This window comes from Myripristis murdjan, chromosome 20 (assembly GCF_902150065.1).
Source record: "Myripristis murdjan chromosome 20, fMyrMur1.1, whole genome shotgun sequence".
Lineage (NCBI taxonomy): Eukaryota > Metazoa > Chordata > Actinopteri > Holocentriformes > Holocentridae > Myripristis > Myripristis murdjan.
In genome coordinates this window covers 13,417,841-13,442,015 of record NC_043999.1, presented here as the reverse complement: position 1 = coordinate 13,442,015, position 24,175 = coordinate 13,417,841, and the positions used below count along the sequence as shown (strand labels likewise).

At 43.9% G+C, this 24,175-nt stretch overlaps 1 protein-coding gene across 3 annotated transcripts in view; it reads left to right on the top strand.

Moving 5' to 3' along the window:
• Window positions 1–1,318: 1,318 nt before the first annotated feature.
• Window positions 1,319–24,175, top strand: part of ctdspla (CTD (carboxy-terminal domain, RNA polymerase II, polypeptide A) small phosphatase-like a) — a 29,890-nt gene continuing 7,033 nt past the window's right edge. Inside the window, exons 1-4 of one of the 3 annotated variants that reach the window (XM_030078918.1) lie at window positions 1,319–1,856; window positions 16,302–16,468; window positions 17,835–17,867; window positions 21,237–21,338. In XM_030078918.1, the coding sequence (XP_029934778.1) occupies window positions 1,781–1,856; window positions 16,302–16,468; window positions 17,835–17,867; window positions 21,237–21,338 (378 nt within the window). In that variant the 5' untranslated portion in view covers window positions 1,319–1,780. The remainder of the gene's footprint in view (window positions 1,857–16,301; window positions 16,469–17,834; window positions 17,868–21,236; window positions 21,339–24,175) is intronic. The other 2 variants (XM_030078921.1, XM_030078920.1) reach the window with 2 other exon arrangements.

Sequence of the window (24,175 nt, the reverse complement as noted above, 5' to 3'; positions counted from 1 at the left end):
GGTGTCAAGTTGGACGAAAAGGCACCTCAGAATCTTTAATCACAGGGATTTTCTTTTATGTTACTACTACTACCACCACTACTACTAATAATAATACCCACATTTGCCAGTAAACTTGCACTGATTTATCTATACTGTGTTCTAGCAATAGGTCCTGAGATGCAAATTAAATGTTTACATGCATGAGTCTCTTTGCTGGCTGCTGTTGTAAACCTTGGATCCATTGGAGCTCCACCACATTCTTGTTTTCATCTCTGGAGTTTTTCGTGTCATCTTTGCACTGTAACCTGGCTTTTGTGCACCTACACATGAAGGTACAGCGTGGTCAGATTTCAGGAGGTCAGCCTCGACATTGTTACCTGAGACTGATCGTCAAGTGGTGAGACGAGATTGTGAGGTGGCTGAGAAACAGTAGAGCCGCGCTGTGGTGTGGTGTCAGTTGTACGTACTTTATTTCAACCATTGAGATGCCGGCACTGACCCACATTTGACAGCATCTGTTGATTACACCCTATAGATGCTGGTGGATGACACACTAAATTCAGTGTCAACAGATGACATCCTGCACTTACTTTTCTTTTGTTGTGTCCCCTACAGGTGGCACATGATGATGCAGCTTCATAGTTTTGCCTCCCTTGTGGGGTCATTTGGGGATGTGTGGGCATCAAGCGCATTAAAGCGACAGCCAAGGTGAAGAGGGACTAACATTCACACTTCTCACTTCTGGCAGCAGGCCAGAAAACCACTTTATCTCATTTGTTGTTATTTTACAGTCCACTGAGGCTGAAGCAGCATGAAAAATGTTTGCATCTCAGTCCAAGAGGTCACTGGTGCACATGATGGCATCAATGCAAGGCATGGCCCTTTATGCATGTGCTATAAACAATACAGCTTTGCTTTGATATGCTCAGTAGTTTTCTGTTGTAGTCCCTGCACATTGTATCATAGACCATCATGCTATTTTGATCCTGTGTTTTTATCATAGCTTATACCTCAAAGAGAAATCATGCTTGAAGAATTGTTTTTGAAGTGGCCAATAATGCACTGGCACATACACACAGAAGATAATCAAGAGCTCAAAACATATTTCTGATATATTTGCAAACATGTAATCAAGTGTATGTGTTTCTAGTGTCCAATTTAGATTAGCTGGAATAACGTGCATTAAATAATTTTGGGCCGTTGCTGAATATTTTTAACATCTGTAAATCCATTCTGAAGTAAGGCCCATGTGAAATTATTATTATTTTAATTTTGCCATGAGTTGAGAACACCAAGAAAAACGGTAGGGTGGGCCGAGCTTAGCAGATGGTGGTTTTCAGCACGAACTGAGGGGAGTGATAGAAATGTTGAAGGCGTATTGTAGTGAGCCTGCATGGCCCTGTGGCCGGGAGGACGGTCGCCATCTCTAGGTAAACACTGTAACCATATCACGCAGTTGATATTGTAGCGTGGATTGAAGCCGGAGCGTACAGTAGCAGAAGGCGGGGGCTATGCTGCCTGCAACAACCACGGCGGACAGACGCGGTTTCAATGCAGGATTGACGCTTTGTTTGTCTTGTCGACATCGCACACGGACTGTCATCTCAAATGTTGGAGGCTGAAATTTCTTCCTGTTTTCCAGCTCCGGGGAATGCGACTGCATGCTTCGAATAAAATGGGATTTTAATGGTGCAAACGCCGGACGCTCTAGCCTGTGCACGGTCAGGGGACTGTATGCTTGGTAATGATTGCCAAGGAATAAAACTGTGTAGCCGAAGGAGCAAAACATCTCGTTTCCATGGACAACACGTCCATAATAACACAGGTTGCAAATCCAAAAGAGGAAGAAAGTATTTCTTCAGGTCAAGACAAAGGTAAGGCGCAAAAGAAATGTAAATTGCCACACGGGCGTTTCGACGTGACCAAATCCCTAATTCTCATTTCCAGCTATTTTGGTGCAGCCTTTTACTGTACCCAGGGATTGTTTACGCTGCACGGTGCCAGTCTGCCCGGCAGCCCCCAGTGCAGAGAGGATACTGGGCTCCTGACTGCAACAACTGATAGCAAGCCAGAGTATCGACGGAAAACCTCCATTGTTCAGTTGAAGCAGAGAAGCAGAGCCACAGTCTGTCATTATAAATATCATGCTGGGACTGCACAGTGTAACTTTATATACAAACCATTTCACAGTCTTATTTGGTAGCACACCTACACCTAATGTCACACTAATCATTTTGCTACTTGAAATAAGTGATGTTTCCCCCTCTGTGGTGTGTAGATGGGTTTACTACAGGGGGCGGGTACTTGTACTCCGTTTTCCCTCGCCTTGGCGGGATCCCTGAATGCCTCATCCACAGTAAAATGCTGTTTTTATCAGGAGAGATGTGAAAGAAAAGGCAAACACATCAGCAGTGCCCAGTGGTCAACAGCCAGGCTGTGGTTATTGAAGAAAGACTCCCCTTTTTGTTTGTGCTGGATGTGAATATTATTTTGCCTCTCTTTGTCAGTGTGTGCTTGAATGCATCTCTACAATTCAATTAGGCCAAATGTTTGCAAGCCAAGAATAGCGTCATGTCGATGTTTAGTGTATATATTTATATGCACTAAATGCATTTTGTTCATATTTCTGTGAAGCAGGGAAAATACAGCAGCCTGGAATCTGATCTGAGTTTTTCAGTCAAAGCTGAAAGGAAGATCAACATCATCAACTGCCTCGCACAGCCCTTGTGATAAACCGTATTTGTTTACACGTGTGCTGTCAGAAATACCCTGTCTGTGCTGTTAAAATGTGCCTGAAAATATCCCAGCAGCTGTTCTCCAGATTACAGAGAGGGAATGAAAACACATTTTCTCTCTGTTGTCTTGCACGAGGGTCACCAAAAGGCTCGCCGATTCACCATTTGGCGATGACATCAGTGACAAATCCCCCTGATGAGTCAGGAGCTTTTTGGTTTTCATTAAGTTTGAGAAGTATTTTCGCCAGTCTGTCCCGGCCGGTGTACCACACTTAAGGATTACATTTCTACCCAAACTCTAAACAGCATCCCGGAGGAAGCTGCTCTCCACGCTGTGCAGAAAATGATTAAAAAAGCAGAGGTTGCTCAGTCTGTGGAGTGTGATGAGCACACACAGGATAGAAGGGGCAGTGTGTGTGTGTCCATGGGAGATCTTGTGCTGGGACCTTTCCCCAGCACCCATCCCACTGAGCCAGGAGGGTGCCTGCAGGCCAGATGGACCAGAGGTTCCTGCTGCACCCACAGCTCTGCTGGAAAAAGGTCACTCTCCTGCTTCACCCTCTGCTGAATACCACTGACCTACATGAACCTCTGTGACTCATCAACAGCCCAGCGAGCTCTCATGAAGCAAAGTGACAATCAACACATAATCTTGTTGTGTTGATATGAAATTAGACCCTGATATAAGTCAGCAGAAGTGAGACTTCAGCCTTTATTCTTGAATACCAGAGTGCATCTCTCTTTTGACTCAGCTGAGGTAAATTTGCATTTAAAACTACTTGCAGGAATGGACGTGATCATGACCAGTTGTGTTAAATCGATTTATGCAGCAGCACACATTTTTACTGTGTTCTATTCAAAATCTGACCCCTGATCCTCCGGCATAACCTTGTTAATTAAAAACTCTCAGGTCATCATAAACACATCAATTAAAACAATCACTAAGGCTAATCCTGACTGCACTCTAGCAGAGAGAAGTTATATTCTCCAAATGTCTAGAGAGGAAAAGACACCAGTTTGAGGATTTTTTTTTTTTTTTTTTTTTTTTTTTTTTTGTAGTCCTTGCATAGAGTTCCCACACTTTTGTGTCCGCAACATCCTGCTTGTCTTGGACAATAACACTCAGATGACATGTGGAATCCAACAGTTAATCTGGCAGGATAAAATTCAGGGTCAGTGACTGACCATGGAGGACAAAACACACAAAGCTGGGCTCCTCAAACCACTGCTGTGACAAGTATCACTAGGGAGCTTCCTGAATGGAGTCTCTGCCGCTCAGCACCAGTCTGTCAAAGCAGACAGAAAACAGGGCTGTTGTCCGGGACAGCAACTCTCTAACTCGCTCAGGCTGGAATGAGGCCACAAATGTGTACACGCACGCACACTCACACGTACACACGGAATATTTCAGAGCACGGTCAGGCTATTTTCAGAGCCCTATCAGTTTCATTCCAAGCAAAGAAATAGTAATTCATTACAGCCAAGATTTTTTAGCCATTTGGTCATGTGGAGGTTTTGTCTTTATGCATTATAGATTGTGCTAAATGAGGTGAGCGTTGGGATAATATTGGAGGTGGCTTCTTTTTCAGCTCAAAAAGTTGACTGTGTCATAATTTTGCAAGATATAAAAGACTGTTTTTGCGGGCTGCAACTCGTACATATTATTTTGTTGTGTTATAATGTAGTTGTGCACAGATTTACACTGTGCTAACTAAAGGCAAGGAAATTAATGGAAATCACATAAGCACACAGAATATCTTGGAAAATCATGTTTGTTCTCTCCTAACCCAAATTAGAATTATTATTTTGCAGCCAGTTACTTTTATGGACCAAATGCAATAAATTGTAGTGACTGAGCACACAATATATAGAGATTGAGAGTCTCGTCAGGCCCATTCTTGCATCACACATCAGTCAGGCTTTACTCTGATAAGTCCACAGTCAGACAGGTATCATTGGGTGAGCCGTTTACCTTAATCAGATTAGGCCAAATCTGAGCTCAGCTCCTCATTCCTGCTGGGGGAGTGATGACAGCCAATTAGGACGAATCAGCATCTTCCATCCCTGTAACTTTTAGTTAAACAAAGGCCTTAAAAAATACTGAAACTATTTCTTTTTGAAAATACAATATATCTTTCTCGGCTGTTGCAGGCCCACGTCTTCACAACTTCAACAGAAAGGCTTTAGTGTTGCATGGAGATGAAACTGTGTCTCCTGTCGGCTGTTTCTTTCACACATTTGTAAATGCACCCTGTATAATTGTTAGAAAAACTTCAATTTTTTGCCTTTTTTAATTTTTACTTTAGGATAAAAGCAGGTTTGGGAAGGCTTATCAATTTTTGTCAGCATGTTTGGTCATGCTGGCTGAGGATAACCTGAGTAAAACATGTTCTCCCAAACAGACATATGTCATTCTCCCATATCGTCAACCTGATGGCAGCTCAAGGCTCAAACCAGACAGTATTTCTCATATCATCCATTAACCTCCAGCCTTATCCTGGCTGGATCTCATGGAGGGAGACCGTATGTCTTATATAAGGTCCTTTGATTTACTGCACTTGAATGTTTCTCTTATGCTGATGAGACGTACAGTTTTAGAGCACTAAATAATGGGATTTATAAATACATCAGCACATTGAAGTCTGAAACCACATTGTCATGCCCTCGGGGCTTCATTGGTTGGAAGAGCTTTGCATTCACTCCCTGTTCTTTACTTGCTGGGAGGAAGGTGTAAAATATTTACACACTGGAAAAATCTCAGTTTTAACAAGTCATTTTGTCTCATTTTCCGTCTTAAAATCTTGTTTTTCTTAAAACAAGTGAAAAATTCTGCCAGTGGGATGAGATAATACCACTGAATTCCAATGAGGTTTCAATTGTTTCAGGATTTTATTGGGGAAAAAAAAACAATAAATATGTTGTAACAAGGCAGAATAAGGCAGATGAGCCTTAACCAGTATCAAGAAAATGACACTTGTGTCAAGAAAATTGTGAAAACAAGTTGAGTAGCACTGGAAACAAGTGAGATTATCTCATCCAGCTGCCCCACATGTTTTTAAGAAAATTTTGACTTTAAAGAGTGAATATGTGCCTAAACAACTTGTCAAGACCCATAGTTTTGCAGAGTATCGACAGCAGAACATAAAAATACTCCCAAGCCGCTGTTATAATTATGTTTTTAGTGTGATTAAATGTGCATTTGGCCTCTGAGATGTTTCTTGGAACGAGGCGCTGTACATTAATAAAGTGTTTATGAATTGTGGACCACACCTGCAGGTGTGTGGGCAGCCCAGTTAGCAAGAGGAGCGACTGTGAGCCTTGGCTGCCCTGGAGTCGCTGGCACAGCTTGGCACACACACTGTGAAGCCCACAGTGCCCTGCTCTCATGGCCAGCGTAACGCATGGAGGCAAGTGTTGAGTGGAAGACGATGACGATCCCCGCTCCGTCTGAGATGCCTGGGAAAACGCTGTCTTCTAATATTCAATTTAGCGCTCCCATCTCCCGCAGGTTCCCATTGGATTGTTATGAGCCGACAGTGATGTCAATATTTTGTGCACCATTTTGATTTTGGGTGAGAGAGATAGAGATGGCAATAAAGAGAGACTGAGAGGAGGAGGGGGAAAAAAAGCTGGACTTGTGTTTTGAAGAGCAGGTCCTTATTACAGATTTATGAGCCTATTTCAGCCAATGCTGCTAAGAAAAGCTGATTATCTACACCTCCGGGGAACTGTTTGAGTGTTAGATGTTTCCCCAGCACATCTTCATTGCTTTACTTCAATACCATATTGGCCGTCAGGCAGCTGCTTGGGAAGAGTTGGAGGGTTTATTCCAAGCATAAGCTCCTTGACTGATAAGCTTGTTAACTGTATGTGTGGGATTGGCCTTCGTCTCAGTGTGTCATTCTCGAAGAACATGCCTAAAGTGGAAGTCAGGGGATTCTGGTAATTTATGTTTTTGTACTTCTGGCTTCATGTGTGCACTCCCACAACATGAAATGAGTTAATGTTTTTATGGCTCTGTGTCGGAAACCAATGCATTGTTGTAGTTACTCGGCGCTGTTTGTGCTCTCAGTTGGAGCTCCACTGGGCTTGTTTGGCGTTGGAAGTAACCACATCACACCTTGAGTAACAAATTTTACCCTCAGATTTACTGTTTATCATGGCTGTCACTGGGTTCATAAACAGTAAATCACCAGAAGTGGCTCTCCTGCGCTGGAAAAAAATTCCTAACAGTCTAAAAACAAGTCATTTAGTCTCCTCTCCAGTGTTAAAAGCTTTTTTTTTTTCACCAAATAAATTGGATTATCTCATCCCAGTTGCAGATTTTTTTCACCTTTTTTGGAAAATAAAAACACCAAGATTTTAACACCAAATATGAGACTAAATCAATTGTTAAGATGTAGATTTTTTTTCTTAATTCTTTCCGTTTTTACAGTGCAGGTATTTGCCGATTATCTCATCCCGCTGGCAGATTTTCTTAAAACCTTTTTTTCTTATAGTTGTCACGGCAGTCTCTTGATTTTTATTTATACTAAGGTTTAAAAATCATTGTGTGCATGTCCATGTCCTGCTGCTGATGTCATGCTTTGTGTTGGTGGTTTCATTTTCCAAGAAATAGATTTGGCTCTAAGCAACCATCAGAAAGTAAAAAAAAAAAAAAAAATCCTAGCATTGATGGAGACCACAGATTTCCAGGGAAGCGAATGTGGGTAGTTTCAAACTGTTTGTGAGTTAATAGAATAATGATGGTAACAAAGTAATGGTATAATTTATTGATTGACTTAGGGGAAATCTTGTTTCATTCAGCCTCATCCACAAGGAGGTCAGAGGTCAGGATTGGTGCAGGTGGTGATTTTGGGGTCCTCTTATCAAAGGACAGGCTCTCTAAGCACTGGGCCACCCAACTGCAGATATTTTTCTGCTTAAAAAAGTGAAAATAGTCCCCTGAAAAGGAATAATGCTTTGAGCTGTTAGTTAAGGAAGGTGAGGCAGCAGACAGAGGGAGAGAGCACTGGAGGGATGGGAGGTGAAGCAGACTAGTTAATTATAAGGCAGTCAGTAGATCTGTGGATAGTGAGAATGTGATGGGAGAGTTATGAGACACTGAAGGAGTTGCAATCGCACTGCAATCCGTCCTCAGAAAGGCCACAGGGGAAAATGGCGTGGGTTGACTCTTTCTTCACTCCTCCACAGCCTGGCTGTGTGCGCTTGAGCTTATAAAACCTTGCATTTTCCTTTTATTTTCTTACATAATGCTTTGTGATAGTCCAGTTTCAAGGAATGTGTGTGCCGCACATCAGAAGCCCAACATTGCTCTCTTCTCTGTGAAGTTTGTTATCCTCTGAGATGATTCCGGCCGCCCAGCAAGGACTGGGGTTTTTCTGGGTCTATTTTTATGTCTGTGTGCTTTGGGCCTCATGTTTGATGGCATTGTGGGAAGTTTTATGTTCAAATATAATTTCCAATGTAGCTCAACATGCTGCGGTTGTTTGTTTTGGAGCAAGTGTTGTTTTAAAAATGTCCAGCGATGGCTCGGAGGAGACAATTACAGTAACATTTCATGTAAACATATTCTGCTTTGTCCACCTCCATCCTTACCTGGTAAACCCAACAGTTACTGAGCTCTGGCTGCATTGAACTGAATGAGCAGGAATCCACTGTAGCGCAAGATTCATGTTTTGCTTATTCAGTCAAACATTTATTAAAATCTCTTTTAATTTTAGAGTGCATTGAGGGAAGAACCCTCATTTACAACGCAGACGAGGATACGTTAAAGGGAAAAAAGGAACCAATACCAAGAAAATCAGAAGAATCCAAATTATTCCGTGAACAGTACAAACCAAATGAGGAAATTATTAGCACAAGGTTAAAAACAATTAAATTTGAATTCCCACGGATTAAACAGCAAATGTCTAAATGGGTTTAACGTCATAAGTCTTTTATATGTTTTCAGATAAATAGAGGCTTCTCATCCAGTCTGAACTCCTTTTGAACGTCAGTGGATAAAGTCATAGTTTTATATGGATTTTCTAACTCTGGCTTAATTGATCACAGCCCATAGTGCCTCACAACCTTCCTTGTTCTCCGCACAGAGCACAGCACTGCAAGAAATCTCCATCTTAACAAGTCATTTCCTCTCAAATTCAGTGTTAAAATTTAGTTTTTCTTCAAACAAGTGAAAAACATTGGCCAGTGGAATGAGATAATCCCACTTGTTTCCAATGCATTTTCAATTCTTTCAGGAATTTTTCTGAAAGCAAGTATAAACATGTTAATAATAAACAAAACAGAATAAAGATCAGCTCACTCGCATCAAGAAGAAGACGGTTGATTCGATAAATTTCTTGAAACAAGTTGAAGTGCAATTATCTCATCCCACTGGCAGATTTTTAAAGTAGTTTTACAAAGTTTTGAAAACTCAGATGAAATGACTTGTTACAGTGGACAGTTTTTGCAGTGAGAGAAGTTGCAGCTTTTCGAGCGTTGGTTTAAATGTCCAGTATTGTTGTTGGATTAGATGACTTTTCCTTCGCTGTGCATCCAGACACAGTGGAATTCAGTGGCTGTGAATGAGTGACCATTATTAATGCTCCAAAAGCCGCAACCCCAGTGGAGCAAGGGAAGGCAGCGCCTACCACACGTCTCCTGGATGCTGCTGCTGCTCTGAAGCCTGTTTGTAATGCCACTGTCCGGTGTGGACGCAGAAAGGCCACAAGCCAGAATTAATTGAGCATCCATTCAGCCAAATGGAGATTGTCAAAACAGATCAATACAGGGAGAAAGAGGTAGGGGGCGAGGAAAAATGAGTGGAGGTGTATGAGAGAGAGAGAGAGTGAGAGAGAGAGACTGCAGAAGAAAGCGCTCAAACAGCATCTGTGCGTCGGCTGGGTTGCAGACAGGTACACGGCCCGGCTCTGACAAGGGGATGGCCTTTGTGCGTACTGTGCCCTGCTCTGGCTGGCATTCATCACCAGTAATTGGCCATCTAAAAGGGAGATCATGTTTTGTCCAAAATGATTTTCTGTCACCCTTCCCGATATGCTGTGTGTGTCAGTTTGTGAGGTATTTGACAGAAGAGCATAAAAGGATTATGCATTTTTAAATAGATGAGCCAGGCACTGACAAATAAATGACTATAGGGTTCCAATTCCGGTTTTTACAAGATACAAAGAGGCACAGGAGAGGTATTTTTTCACTCTCAGGAGGTTAAGGTGAATATTATTTAACTATAAATCTCAAAGGGCACTAAGTAGGACATGCTGTGTGCGTAGTGATGTGCAGAACAGAGTGCTGCTCAAGGAGCAGAGGCTTAGTAAACTGTAGCAGCAATACACAGACAGGGCACGCGCGCAAACATACGACCTACTTGTTTACTTCCTTTCCATTTGCAGCAAACTGCTGCATTTTGATGAGCATGAACCTGATTCACAGGAAGAATAACATGCTCTTTGTTATTTTCATGCCTGTGTAGGTTTTTACCGCTGACTTTGTGTTTGAGAATAAAACTTGAATTCCATCATGGCTGCTTCCTGAAATGTCACTCAGGTCAGGGATCAATTTTACGGCTGTTTGGACAGCGTCTCTTATCCTAGGGTCACCAGGCTGCACGTGTGCGAGCGTGTCCATGTAGTGTATTTTGACTATAGCCTGAGAGGGGCTGTCGATTGCATGTGACATTCACATTAATTCTCCACCGAGGTTTTGTAACCAACAGACAGGCGAGGGAGGATTTCCCATCAGTCACTGAGCTTCTGGCTTTGAGCGCTCAGTTGTAGACCAGAATATAAAAAGATAAATAAATAATAAACTGCTGCAGCCCTAATCAACGTGGGCTGTGTTGCTGTGGGTTGCGTAACTCCAGTTGAATAGTCAGATCTCCCTCATTATTTCTCCCTGAGCTCTCAGTGGGTTAATTCCCCCGCGCTTGTCTTATCCTTCATTTCGCTGAGCGCTTTAGAAGCAGCAGCCTCGCTCCCCGGAGGCTGCAGGAAGGCAGGCAGGCAGGCACCGCCACCACAGCTCCTACACCACCATGGTTAAGGCAGGAAAGCAGGGGCAGACCCACCCACCCAGCCACCCTTGCCTCTGTGTCAGGGTGCAGGGCGGCAACAGAGTCTGGAGGGAATTAGTATGTTGCACGACATGGGTGCCAACCTGGTGGTTTATGTGTTTAAATCCCAGCAAACCGTGTCTTGACTCTTTTACAGTAGAAGCGAATGGGTTATGGAGGGAATGTCAGTTACATAAGGTCATGCAGGATCCATGTATATATATAAATCCTGCTGGATAAATGGGGATATAAAGTGAGAAGGGCAGCCGAGGGTCAGTTGCTGTGACTAAAGGCATCTGCTGGAACCAACTGTGCTACTCCACTCTGTCATTTTCACCCCGGCCTCAGCTGTCTGTGTGGGGAAGTAAGGAGGCTTAATGCGAGTTTATTTGATCACACTGCTATTATTGCATTGATGGCCTCACACGTAACCCACCGAGGGCCTCGGCACAGTGAACACACACCCAGGCTGAACTGTCAGGCTCGGTTCATCTGACGCTACAGCCTCACTCAGCTGTTTCGTTTAGCTGTGTGTGTGTGTGTGTGTGTGTGTGTACAAGCAGCTCATGTTCTAGTGTGCGTGCACGTATTGTGAAACAGATGCTCTTGAGTGTAAATACTGCCTTACAAGTCAATCTGTTTTAATTATTGCTCCCGCTCTCTTGATGGGATTTTCTCCCGTTTGCAAACAATCAATAATGTCGCCTTTTTTTTTTTTTTTTTTTTTTTTTTTTGAGCAACCAGAACAAAAGATTATTAATATTTCTGTCGTACTTTTAGCATCTGATTTAGTTATTTTTGTCATGCGAATACAGAGTCTAAATTCAAGAGCAATATCAAAGTGTTTACTCTCATTTGCAGAGCCGCTCAGCATCATCACAGTTGGAGACATTTTACTGGAGGGATTCCTTCCACTAGGTTGTTTTGCTGACACAATGCACTGTGTGCACAACAAGGAGTTTCCCCATGTTCCTGCTTTCTGTAGCTGGAGACAGAAACTACTTCATCTTCAGGTGCTCACTCTATCTCTTGAGTGTTGTCGGCTCAAGAAATCATCTCCCAGGCTTCCAGCTGAACAGTGGATTACCTGTGTATGAGTGTTTGTGTGCGTGTGTGTGTATGTGTGTGTGTATGCACGTACAGTTCTGTTCTTCATTTTGGCTGCAGCCGGATAAGTATTGTATCTCACGTGGTGTTATATAAGCCCTAGACAGCTGGTCCCACTTTTAATGCGAACACCCCACACCCAAAATCTCTGTAAAGGGAGGAGGCAAATAATCTTTGAAATCATGCCCAGAGCCTAAGGCGATGTCAGCCTTTTAGCCTGTCAATTTAGCTCAGGCTGATGGTGTCTCCTTGCCATGATGTCAAGTTACCACTTACACTCTGATGTAGGCCGTTATGAGGAACAGAGTACAGTAGCGGCTTCAGCAGGGATAGAAGTTAGTAAGGCTCACTGGCTGGCGGCGTCAACTTGTTGTTTTATTTTGGTGTATGTTTAGCGCCTCGCCATGCCATTTAAAACCCGCCTGTTTTCCATCTGAATTATTAAAGCTCCTGCTCCACACGCACTGCTCTCACGTTTACCTTCATGCCCCCTACTGTACACTTTACCTGCCTGGCTAGCGAGATAACTGCTGCTGGAGTACAGTTCAAGGCCTGTTGCCCATGCAGGGCCAGTATCCAATTGTCTGCCCTGCTGGGCACCTTCACCCTGGAGCATCAAGAGTGATGAATGCCCTGACATTAACCTGTGCATTTACCCTTATGCACCGTAAAGGAAGGAACAGCTGCTAAACTTAAACCTGGTGTCATATTATTTTAAATTTGGCATGTTGTTTTGACTGCTGCCGGGTGTATCAGGGTATAGGCGTTGTTTGTGCGAGTATCCTTTAAAAGCTACGGCGAGCGAGGCCACCTCAACAGTCTTCAGCTAAGCTGGGGATCATATTCCCCTCAGAACTTGGCATAACTCCATGCTGTGGGTCATGGGGTGATTATCTCTTCCTGTCAGGAATGCTGAGAATTTCCTGCGTTTTCCCTCTCTTCCGGCCTTGTTAGTGGTTGTGCCTGAACATGTGACAGGGAGTCTGTGCTGGGTTGGCTCTGATTGACTAGCGAGCCTTCCATCAGTGTTACCTAACATTCAGCAGGCACACTGACACAGCCACTGCCTTAAAGAGCCAGTTTCACAGCACACACAACACTTTGAGTTTAAAGAGAATATGCTGAATCAAATGAAGTGGATTGAGTAGGTAAATAAAGTGCACCTGCTCAGCTTTGGCCTGATATCTCTCTCTGGGGAGTCTTTGTTAGATAAAGCCACCTGCAGGCACCACCCTTTACCTAGATTTGAATGGGGTCTGTCCCTCATTCTCAGATCTGCTCTCTGTCAGCTAATTTCTTTGTAGCCTGGATGCTTCAGAGCGCCACTGTCTGGTTTGTCCTTAAATTGATTGAACCTGGCTTGGATTGCCTTTGACATGATGTTGTTTTTCAACCTGGAGTTTGTGCAATTGGTCCCGGCGCCAGTAGTCTTAATGTTGCACTTTAACCTTTTCCTTGAGAGGTGTTATTCTCAGGCCTGACGAGGACTGCATTACTATGCAAGGCAAGCTGACTCCAGTCGCATTCCTGAGCGAGGACATTGAAAGAAAATGTTTCTGGGTGCGCGTGCTTCAGCTGTGCCAGTGCTCGTGTGTGTGTGTCAATTACTGCACACGTGGCCCCGTCCAAAACATGTGCATTTGGACATGTGAACCCGTACATATATGTGGGGGTGTGGGTGTTTTTTCTCCGTCCCCCGTATGTGCATGGACCTCTGGTGGTGGTCAGCTCTCAGCTATGTTGTTTGTGTCAAAAGGAGAAAGGAAAGCTCTGTTTGTGTAGGGTGGTAGAGTTGGAGGGGGTGGAGTAAGAATCAGACCCAAGTATAGGCTGTCTCGCCACACTAACTCTCCCCACCCATTCTACACCCTTCTCTCCCCTTCCATCCCTCTCCTTTCTCTCCCTCTCACACTCCCACCTGCTTTTTTTGGGCGGCCAAGTGGGGCAGCGGATCAGGGCGGGAAAATGTGGACTGTCTCAAAATGGAGGAGAGCACGGGGAGGCAGGACAGAGAGGCCAGAGGTTTGAAGCCAAGCCTGGAGGTAGTGAGGGCGGATTCAGGCAGGGTCCCGAAACAGAAAAACATCCCATTTAGAGTTTCTAAAACTTGTGCGACAATATCAAGCTTGGCTGCAGTAAGCCGTAGTCTTGGTATTGTATTTATTCATGCCGGGTTAAATCCCTCGGACTTAATGAGACTTTGTCAGCTCTCTCTTTCCCTCCCTCTCTTTCTCTCTCTCTCTGTATGTTTGTGTGTGAATGAACAGTGACCTTTCTCTTATGGGGTTAATGCTTTCAGCGTGTGTTGTTTTCCCTTTGCTCTAATCAGATAAATTCCCATCTGATGATACTCATGCTTCAACCATTAATGCCCTGTCCCTAGATTATGATAAAAACCCAAATTTACCTTCATATAAAGAGGCAGAGAAAAATGTAGACTGCATATTATTAGTCAGGATGCTTTTATTACTTCACCATAATAGCAGCAGTGACTTCACTGCAAAAAAACAAGTCATTTAGTCTCATGTTTTGTCTTAAAATGCTGTTTTTTTGTGCAAAAAAAGTCATTCTGCCGGTGGGATGAGATAACTCCTCTTGTTTCCGATGCTAATCAACTTTTTTCCAGAATTTTCCAGAATTTTCAGTTGTCATTTTCTTGATCCTAGTGGGCTGTTCTGCCTTATTCTGCTTTGTTTCAACATATTTATACATAAAAAAAAATCCTGAAACATGTGAAACCATTGGAAACTAGTGGGACTGTCTCACTCAACCTGCAGAATTCTTCACTTGTTTTAAGAAAAAACAAGATTTTAAAACTAATATGAGGCGGAATGATGTGTTTAGAGGGACATTTATAAGGATGCAAGGGCACAACATCTGTGGGAACCACCGCACAGGGTATAGTGTGTCAGGATGATGCCCTCCTTTCTCCACCATATCGCTCTGTTTGTTTACCAGCGTCTTGCTTCTTGAGGATATCTCTCAGTGAATAGGAAGAGCAACAGCAAGCTGTGCACTACAAAGACAACGAGAACAGAGGGGACTGACTGCCCACAGCCTGTCAGATCCAGTCTGAGCAAACCAAGGATAGTCTCGGGCATCAATCCGAAGGCTCTCAGAACAGAAGGAGGATGCAAGCAGCCTCTGCATGCATTGCTAACCAAGCTCCCCGCGTCACATGACTGCACTGCACGTAAACATTAACAAGACTGCAGTCGGGGGTAATGGCTCCTCTTGACGCACAAAAACAAGGATTCCAGCTCAAGTCAGCTCGACACTCATTGTGAACAACTCAGGGATGCCTTGACCGAAAGTCCTCTTTAGTGTAATTAAGCTGGCATGATTTCCATTTTAAGCACAACTCCTGAGTATTAGCCTTAATTCACCTGTCAACTTCAAGCCTCCTTAGCCGCCCAGTTTCTGCTATATCCAATCTTCTTCAAAAACCTCAAAAATAAAATTCATAATCCTTGATCACATATTCACATGGGTCTTTCAGACCATTCCAGCCTGCCTGTTTCTCCTTTGTGATTGTGAAAGTAGGCCATGGGCCTCGGAGACTGTGAAGGAGGGATGATGTAACAAGGGACCTATATGGTGTTTTCTCTCTGCAGCGACGAGCCAGCGATCACCTTCTTGCCAAGCATGTGAATCTCGGTTTCATGCTTTGTATTGTCATCACATACAGCCGCGCAGCAGAAGTGATCCCACGTCTCAGCCGACTAAAATGGAGGATCTACTTTGGGTGATGGTGGCAGTGGCTCTCTTTCTTCACTAGATGTCAGGATCCGCTTGGTATGATGGGTGGATCTTGTCATAGATGAAGGAATGCAGGGTTGATTACAGGCACAGCCACATATCCCTGTCGCCGCGAGGCACTGTTTACCGAAGCGGAGGGGTTGACGCTCCATCTCCTGGTTTTCCTGCCTACCCCATGCACGCAGTACTACCACTCTTTCTTTCTCTCTCTCTCGCTTTCTATCCCTGTCCTGTTCCTCTGTTTCATATATATTTAGTATAAAATCTGTCTATCTTCCTCTCCTCTCCATGGTTGATATTAATGAACTGGACTACCTCCCCTGAAGGCACCGTGATGGCGGTTATTTTTGTCCCCGAGCTCCCAAAGCCTTCCTGTGTTGTACCATGTACGTTTCATCTCCTTTGTCATGATGATGCGTGTTGAACACAGACTGTCTGCAGCTCGCAGCATCACTTCTGTCTTTTCCCACTGATAACAGGCTTCATTCACCTGCGGGCTTTACAGTCGTCATGCAGTGGCGACAAATTATTATTTTAAAACAGTGCAACTCAAATGGAAGAGGGTTCATTATGAACTATGTGGGTGTATGATGTGTCTGTGCAAAGTAGCCTAACCTCTCCCCCTTTCTCTCTCTCTCTCTCTCTCTTTGGATTGCTGTCTCTTCCAGTCTCCCAGTCCAACAGCAGCCTAAAGAAGCACCGGAGCCGGAGCATTTTCAGCCCCTTCTTCTGCTGCTTCCGAAACTACAATGACTATCACGTGGAACCGCCGTCCCCCAACAACAAGACACTTTCCCTGCCCCCGCCACCGGAGGAGAACGGCAGTCCTCCCAAGGTGAATCTCACTGATGCGTTTTTTTTTTCCTCTAGGCTGACGCTCATCTCATGGTTGGCGATTTTCCAAACCGGCTACAGCAACACGTTTTAATCTACAGACGAGAGTATAAAGAGTAAAAATGCATGGAATTTTGTTCATGTTTCTCATGACAGAAATCCCGGTTTCACTCGAGAACTGGAGTAACGAGCCGGATTTGTTGTTTGGTTTTGTTACAGAAGAGCTTGTTAGGGTTTGCCTGTTCCTGCAGAGAGCTGAGATTGAGGCGCTGTGCCGTCTCAGTGAGCTCCCTCCACAAATTTTTCCAGCTGCTTCAAACCCGTTGAACCCAGAGGTTGTTTACCATCCACTGCTTGAAAATACGGGCATGCTTCCCATCGTGCATTCTTCGATATCTGCCTACGCACACAAGCACATACAAACCACACACAAAATACACACATACCGCACTGCAAAACTTGAAAACACACACTGAAGCACGCACACACACACACACACACACACACACACAAGCACATGCTCTCACAAGCTTGCGCAAGCCATGACAGCACGCACACTCACACAAACACACACGCACACACACACTAATACTGCTGGTTCTTTAATCCCCATAAAGTGGGCCTTGTGTGTGTCTGGTGTGATGGATTGCCTGGCACCCACGCCTCCCCCTCTCCTTACACACACTCTGACCAGTGTAGTGAGGATGTGTGAAGCGAACATTTTGCCCATGGAAAAGGCGCCAAGCCCAGTCCCCTCCACAAACACACTGTTCTGCTGCCAAGGCAGGTACACAGGGCTATAAATGGAGCAAAATCATATCACATTTCCACTCATGTTTACCTGTAAATGACTCTCGTTCGGGGGAGGAATGTGTGGCCCTTTTACAGACACTATACATGTGGTCAGCGCTGACCCGCTCCGGACCCCTCCTTAACAAATGAGTTCCCATTAATTTAGAATGAACCTAGCGAACCTCGCCATAAAAAGCCTTGTTATAGTGCGAGGCTGATTTTTTGGAGCTGGGTCTGCGCCCACAGTCACTCCCAGCAGTGTACTGTTGCTGGATTTCTGGCCAGCAGTATTTGTTACTATGGTAGCTCTGTTTGTTTTTGAGCAAGTTGTTCTCACTTTCTATCACCGTGTGTACTATATTTCACTTTCCCCTCTTTCTTCTCTGTCCCTTTCCCCTCCTTTCTCTCCTTTTGCATCTGTTGATGGGGATATTGATGTTGTCAATTTCTTTCTTACAGTCTTTTGCAATGTTTTTTCAGTGTTTTCTATCAGCCGTCTTATTTTCTCTTTGTTTTTCCACCCCTTTCTCCCTCTTTTTGCTCTCTTTCTCTGTCTCTCTGTTTATTTCCTCCAGTGTGACCAGGTCCAGGTTATCCCAATTCCCAGTGTATGTATTATATCTTTCATTTTTCTCCATCACAACGCACCCTACCTTTGCTTGCTATGCCGCCAGCGCTGCCTCATTCCAGCCACATGCATGCATAGACGTCAAGACAAAGGTGCCATTTTGCCCCGATGAAATTTTGCACGGTCCCATTCTGATGGTCATAAGGCTTTTTTTTTTTTCAGAATGGTGTTGTGCTGCTTTCCCTCCACTCACACAGTTGGCTGTCAAGTACAATGAAAGGAGGTTTCAGCTTTTGTTCAGCTTTTCTGGCAGCATTACTGTTCAGTAACAAATGGTTTAAACCATCCCACCGAGTTTGGCCTTATCCATCTTAATAAATCACTTTATCTCCACATGAGTTGCTCTTGATTTTGCCCTCTTTTAAATCTCTCCTGTCATTGTCCTACCACTGGAACAGAACATGAGAACCTCAATATCTTGTTTAGTGATTTTCTAATTAGACCAAATTTATGGAATCTTACATTACGCATTTGCAGCTGCAGTTTGGGTCAACAAATGAAGGACTTGCCCTTACAAGATCTGATTAGATTTGGTACTTGTCTACACTGAGTGAGATTACATTGCAGTAATGTACTTAGTGATCAGTGAGCTACTGTTTGTCAATTAGAGCAGGGTTTGTTTTTCATGACTTGTACTTCCTCAGACATTTACCAGAAAAGGGCTTTTGTTTATTTCCGAGCGTCTTTTAAAATAATGCTGAAAGTGCTGTTCATTTAGGTTTTTTTTTTGGAATCTGCTCATTGCCTGTGGATTGCTGTAATTTAGGATATTCACACTCACAGCGTCTCAGCTCGCAGCCAAGCTCTAAACTACAGCACCCAGCAGACACCTCACTTCCCTGGCAGGAAGCGCGCGTGGAGATGAGGTCTGCTCTTTGTACTCCTGCCTGCTCCAGTAAAGGACTCTGAGAGGAGAGTTTAATGACTAGCTGGCCTGGGCGGGTCACACCTGAGTCACTCACGCTAACCCAGTGGTATGAACAACATGAGAATGTGGAGTCAGCAGACCAACAATAGTATTTCTGCAGCTTGGTGTTGGGTTTGTCATGACGCTGTATTTTTAGCCCGTGATATTAGAACAGACCAAGAATCTCAACGCTAAAGAGCACAAAAAACGTCTGACACACCCAACCCTGCTTATTTACTACCAGCTTACTTGTTCTTATCTTTAAATATTGGACATTCAAATGAACTATTTTCACATATTAATGTACACAAACCATTACAAGACCTGGAATAATAATAGTTCACAAGGGACTTATACGGTATAATAGAAAACAAAGGATTTTCCTGAATCTGTTTGCAAGAGCTGGGTGATAATTAAATATGATCATTGATCATCTTTCAGTAGAATTGTATCATCATGATATGTCGATTTTGGGATATTGTGACACACAGTTCTACTGTCTGACATGATGTTAACAAGCAGATTCTTATTTAAAAACACAATACATGTAAAGGAACATTTGAAAATTGTGATTACCATTCAGGTTAATGGGAAGAACATTAATTGGACTCTTTCACATGATTTTACATACATGAGTCATACTGTAATATATATCTATGAAATTGAAAAAAATCCTTATGACCTTATATTATGATATTGATTTCAACTATACTGCCCAGCCCGGGTAGTGATGAAATGGACTTATTTCCCATTCAGTCAATAAGCATAGTGGTGGTTGTTTTTCATTCCTCTGTAAGTGACCATAAACAGTTTGGCATTGCGTGCCCGAGCTGCAGCTTAAGGTGAAGGGCCATTTATCACCGTGCAGCTGCTCGGTGAAAATGTCAAGGTCCCAGTCAGTCTTTCTTTGCTCAACCTGCATGTGTAGGCCTAAATCACATTCATCAAGCCCTTATAGGATGTCGTTCAGCGTCCTTGATCCCGAGGCATTCTTCTCCTGCTGCATCAGCATGCAGCTCCGTGATAAGACATGATAAACACAGCCAGCCGTGCAAAAACACGCACTTACATGCAGAGAATGGCCGGCATATTAAGCAGCGCACTATGTAAATATTGTGTGTATGTGTAAGATCGAGTCCTTGCTCGCTACCTCTGTTGCTTTGTGTATGCATGAGCGCGCACATGCATTTGTGTGAGATTGTGTGCGCGCGCCCGTGTGTGTGTGTGTGTGTGTGTGTGTGTGTGTGTGTGTGTGTGTGTGTGTATGTGCCCCCCATGGCCGCACCATCTGCCCAGTGCCTGTCTGCAACCCCAGGCCTGCTTGGCAGAGGACACAGCCTGACATGAGTGTTTCTCCTTCTCCCCTGACCCTGAATACTGAAGGCGGCACAGTCACAGAGCTTAATCAACATGATGAGACAATATGGACTATATCACATGTCGACAGGGCCCTCATGCAGTGAAATCATAGGACCGCGCAATGAATAAGTAAATCGGTTAACATATTATCATGTGCAGACGTAGTTTTGATGTATGATGGCCTGTTGCTATATTTAAAGGGAAAGCACATTAACGCTGTTCTAAAGCAGGGATTTGTGATTTACTTTGCCGTTCAGGTGCTGTTTTTGGTATTTCAGGGTGTAATTCTGTTTTTGCATTGGTTAAATCAGGACGCACATAGAGAGCTGCTGCAGCTACAATGGAACATAATGGGAGAAAGAAGTAAGCTCTCCATTTTTTGTGCTGGATTTTTTTTCTTGTATGTTTACCATCTTCTGTTTTAGACTGTTGCATTTTTTCCACTACAAAAAGCCACTGTCGCTGCACTGAGCAGATCTTAATTGTCCTTGCTTGAGATAATTTGCAGTGTAGCTCAGCACAGCGCAACATCATCAAGCACTCAAAAAATGACACAATACAAACGCTTGTGTAATCAGTAAAGAAATTTGAAATATATTTGTGAATATACATTGTATGGAATAAAAAAAAAAAACGTTATCAAACCACGAAAAGGCACCAGAAATGCACATGCAAATCGGCAAATTCAAGGATTTAAACAGCGTTAATCTGTTTTACTCAGGAATTTAACAGTTGAAAGCAGGTGTAGACACGGACCATCTGCAGTGTATTCATTGTTAAGGCAGCCCACCCAAACTTGCACAGAAGCGAGGGAACACCCCCGTGCAGGATTACTTATGCTGTGAAGTGTTTTAGTGTCATTCAACATGGCTGAGTGATCATTTTACTTGCCAGAAGGAGCTCAGACACTCACCACTACTCTAGCTGAGCCAACATCACACTCTCAGTTTAGTGTATGTTGCAACTCTGGGTGCATTTTTACTGCCTATTCCCTCTAATGACCTCTAATTGTGTGTGTGTGTGTGTGTGTGTGTGTGTGTGTGTGTGTGTGTGTGTGTGTGTGTGTGTTTGTTGTCTCTGCAGCCACCAGCCAAGTTCCTCCTGCCAGAGGTCAGTATATCAGACTATGGCAAGAACTGTGTGGTGATCGACCTGGACGAGACGCTTGTGCACAGCTCCTTCAAGGTATCCACAATGCTCACAACCCTGTCACACACACACACACACACACACACACAAAGGTACGAGTACAGGTACAGAGACACGGATACACTAAACCCCGTTATGTATTCTTTACATAATTTCAGTTGTTGATGGCATAATAGGATTATATCACCGTAATACCCAAGCAGGCGTTCTTTGCTGTGATTAATGGGCACGTTGAAGTGATTACAATAGGTACAAGGCGCAGGTGAGTATGGATGGCACCACTGAAGTACCTGTACTCACAGCAAAGTATCAAAGTATGTCCAAATGAACATGATGGGTTTTGTCCATGTTTAAAGATCAGGCAAAAAGACTGTTGAGCTCCGGCTGTCCATCTGTACGTCCGTTCATCACGTGTGATTTTCTGAGCCTCTGCCCGTCTGTTTTGGACCAAATTTGAGCCTGTGATCGATTATGACAGTGGGGTCCAAAGCGTTGAATATAAACTTGATTGGCCCACCACAGCGCCACCAAGAGGCCGAAAAGTCCCAAAGCTTCCGGCATCAGTGGCTCAGACACCACACATCACACATACATGGTCAACGTTGACTTGTTTTTCTTATAGTAAACTATCTGAAAGCTTTTTCTACAGGTGCATAAGAATCAAAAACAGGAAAAAGCAACAAAGATTTCTGTCTAGCTCACTTGACGACAATGACGAATTTGCATAGTAAACAGTAAATCCCAGGCGGCCGTGCTTTATGGGATTCATCATCTTTACTGGAATTCATCCTTAGCCAATCCACTTATCACAATTCATATACTTCACTGAAAGTACTGTGTATAATTTTGTATGATCATTTGTTGTTGTTTCCAATGTGTCTCTGGCGCCTCTGCTTTATTGATTTTGTACAACAGATAGTAAGACTTGGGGGAGAGAAGGCATGATATGCAAGCAAGGTCATGACTTTGATTCAAGCCCGTGATATTGCAGGTACATTATATGTGCTTACAGGTGCACTATGTAAAACTGAGCGCTGTTTAAGACCATTTAGACTCAACTGCAAAAGAAATGTGGAATAAGCACTTAATTTATCAGTGAGTCAAGCCAGCGATAAGACCCACACACCTGGCAACCCTAGTGACCCACTTCACTACAACCTCCGCCCAAGCTTATCTTATTACAAGTGTGTGTGTGTGTGTGTGTGTGTGTGCTTGCCCGTGTTTGTGCCTCTGGCCAGCATGCACGTAGTCTCAAATGAGAGGGCGTGAGAGGTGTGCAAAACAGCTCAAGGTGAAGCCGAGGAATCTCGTTTGCTCTTTGTTAGTTAAGCAGCGAAGCAGAACTATGTGCTGATTGAAATCCCCGCAGACGGAAACTTGAAAACATTTGCATCCGACTGATTTATCTTTGCTGTGGGAGAGGACAGGGGAGAGAAGAATGTACGCACACGCTCTCCTCAGACACACCCATCTAGGTCGCGTACGCTAACAGTACGGGACCACATACACACCCTCACTCATACACAAGGGTGTGTCCTGTAGAGTGTCCTGCTGCCTCAAATGACTGTGAGTGAATTCAGATCCTGAGTCTGCTCTGATATCCTCAAGGGTTGATTTTCTTTTGCTTTTTGTTTTGTTTTGTTCCCCTTGCAAAACGAGTTTAAAACACACAAAGCATAACTTTTCTTTCTGAACAACGGGAAACTCCATCCGTGGAAACTCATATTGTTCAAAGATCAGTATAGTATGACATGGATTCGGGCAATGCAAGCAATAGCAATCAATTGGGAGAGTAAGTGAGTGGAACATAGACAGCCTCTCTCTCTCTCTCTCTCTCACACACACACACACACGCAATGTTTTCAGTTCCGTTCAGATCATTGCAGGATTTCCTGTAGAATATGTTTTGGTAGATATGGGGGTTGGAGGTAATTTTGGATCTGAAATTGTAACTGTTACTTTTTTTTTTTTTTTTTTTGGAGGCAGGCTAAGGCGATAGTAAATTTTTCTAGCTGCTGCTGTAACGTCTATCTTCCAGCTTATGAAGGAAGGCACCACGGTGATATGCATGTAAAGGAAACATTGGATCTCAGTCAGAGGGAGATGAGCAGCAACCGGCCGATGAAATGACACAGATGAAGCACACTTCATCAAGCCTGTTGAGGTCAACGTGGGTTCAGCAGAGATCTTTAAAAAAAAAAAACAACAACTCTCTCACAGAGTCCTCCCTTCTCAGGATCCTTCTCTCACTTTCTCTCCTCCTCTCTCCCATCCCGTCCTCGCCCTCCTCCATTTCCATATCTCCCCGTCTCGGCCCATTAGAGAGCAGAGTGATGAGCAGCTGTTGTGTGTTGAATCTTCAGATGAGGGAATGATTCAGCAGAAGAGCAACAGACAGAGGCTCGATCTCTCTGCCTCTCTGCCTCCATCTGGGGCTCTCCTCCCTCTTTGTCTTCTCAAAGTTAAACCGACGTCTTCCTCTCCTTCTGCTGCTCTCGCTCTCTCTCTCTCTCTCACTGGCCAGGCTCATTACTGGCATCGTTTTTTTTTTTTTTTTTCAACAGTTTATAACATCTCTGTTGGGGTGACGGAGCTGTAAACATTGACCGGAGTGAAATATAACGAGACTGATGTGAATGAGCGGCCACATCTGTCTCCGGCCGGGCTGTGTAGGCTTTGATTGTGCGCCTACACGGCCGGATTTGCTCTCTCTTGCATCACCTGGTGGAGGCAGACGTCTCTGATAGGTCTTGTGTTATCGGGAGCTGTCAGCAGCGGAGTGGACACATCAGACGGATTAGACAGGTGACTTGAACGGAAGGTCAAAGCTCTGTGCATTATATTCCTACAGCAAACACCCCCTCTGCTGGATG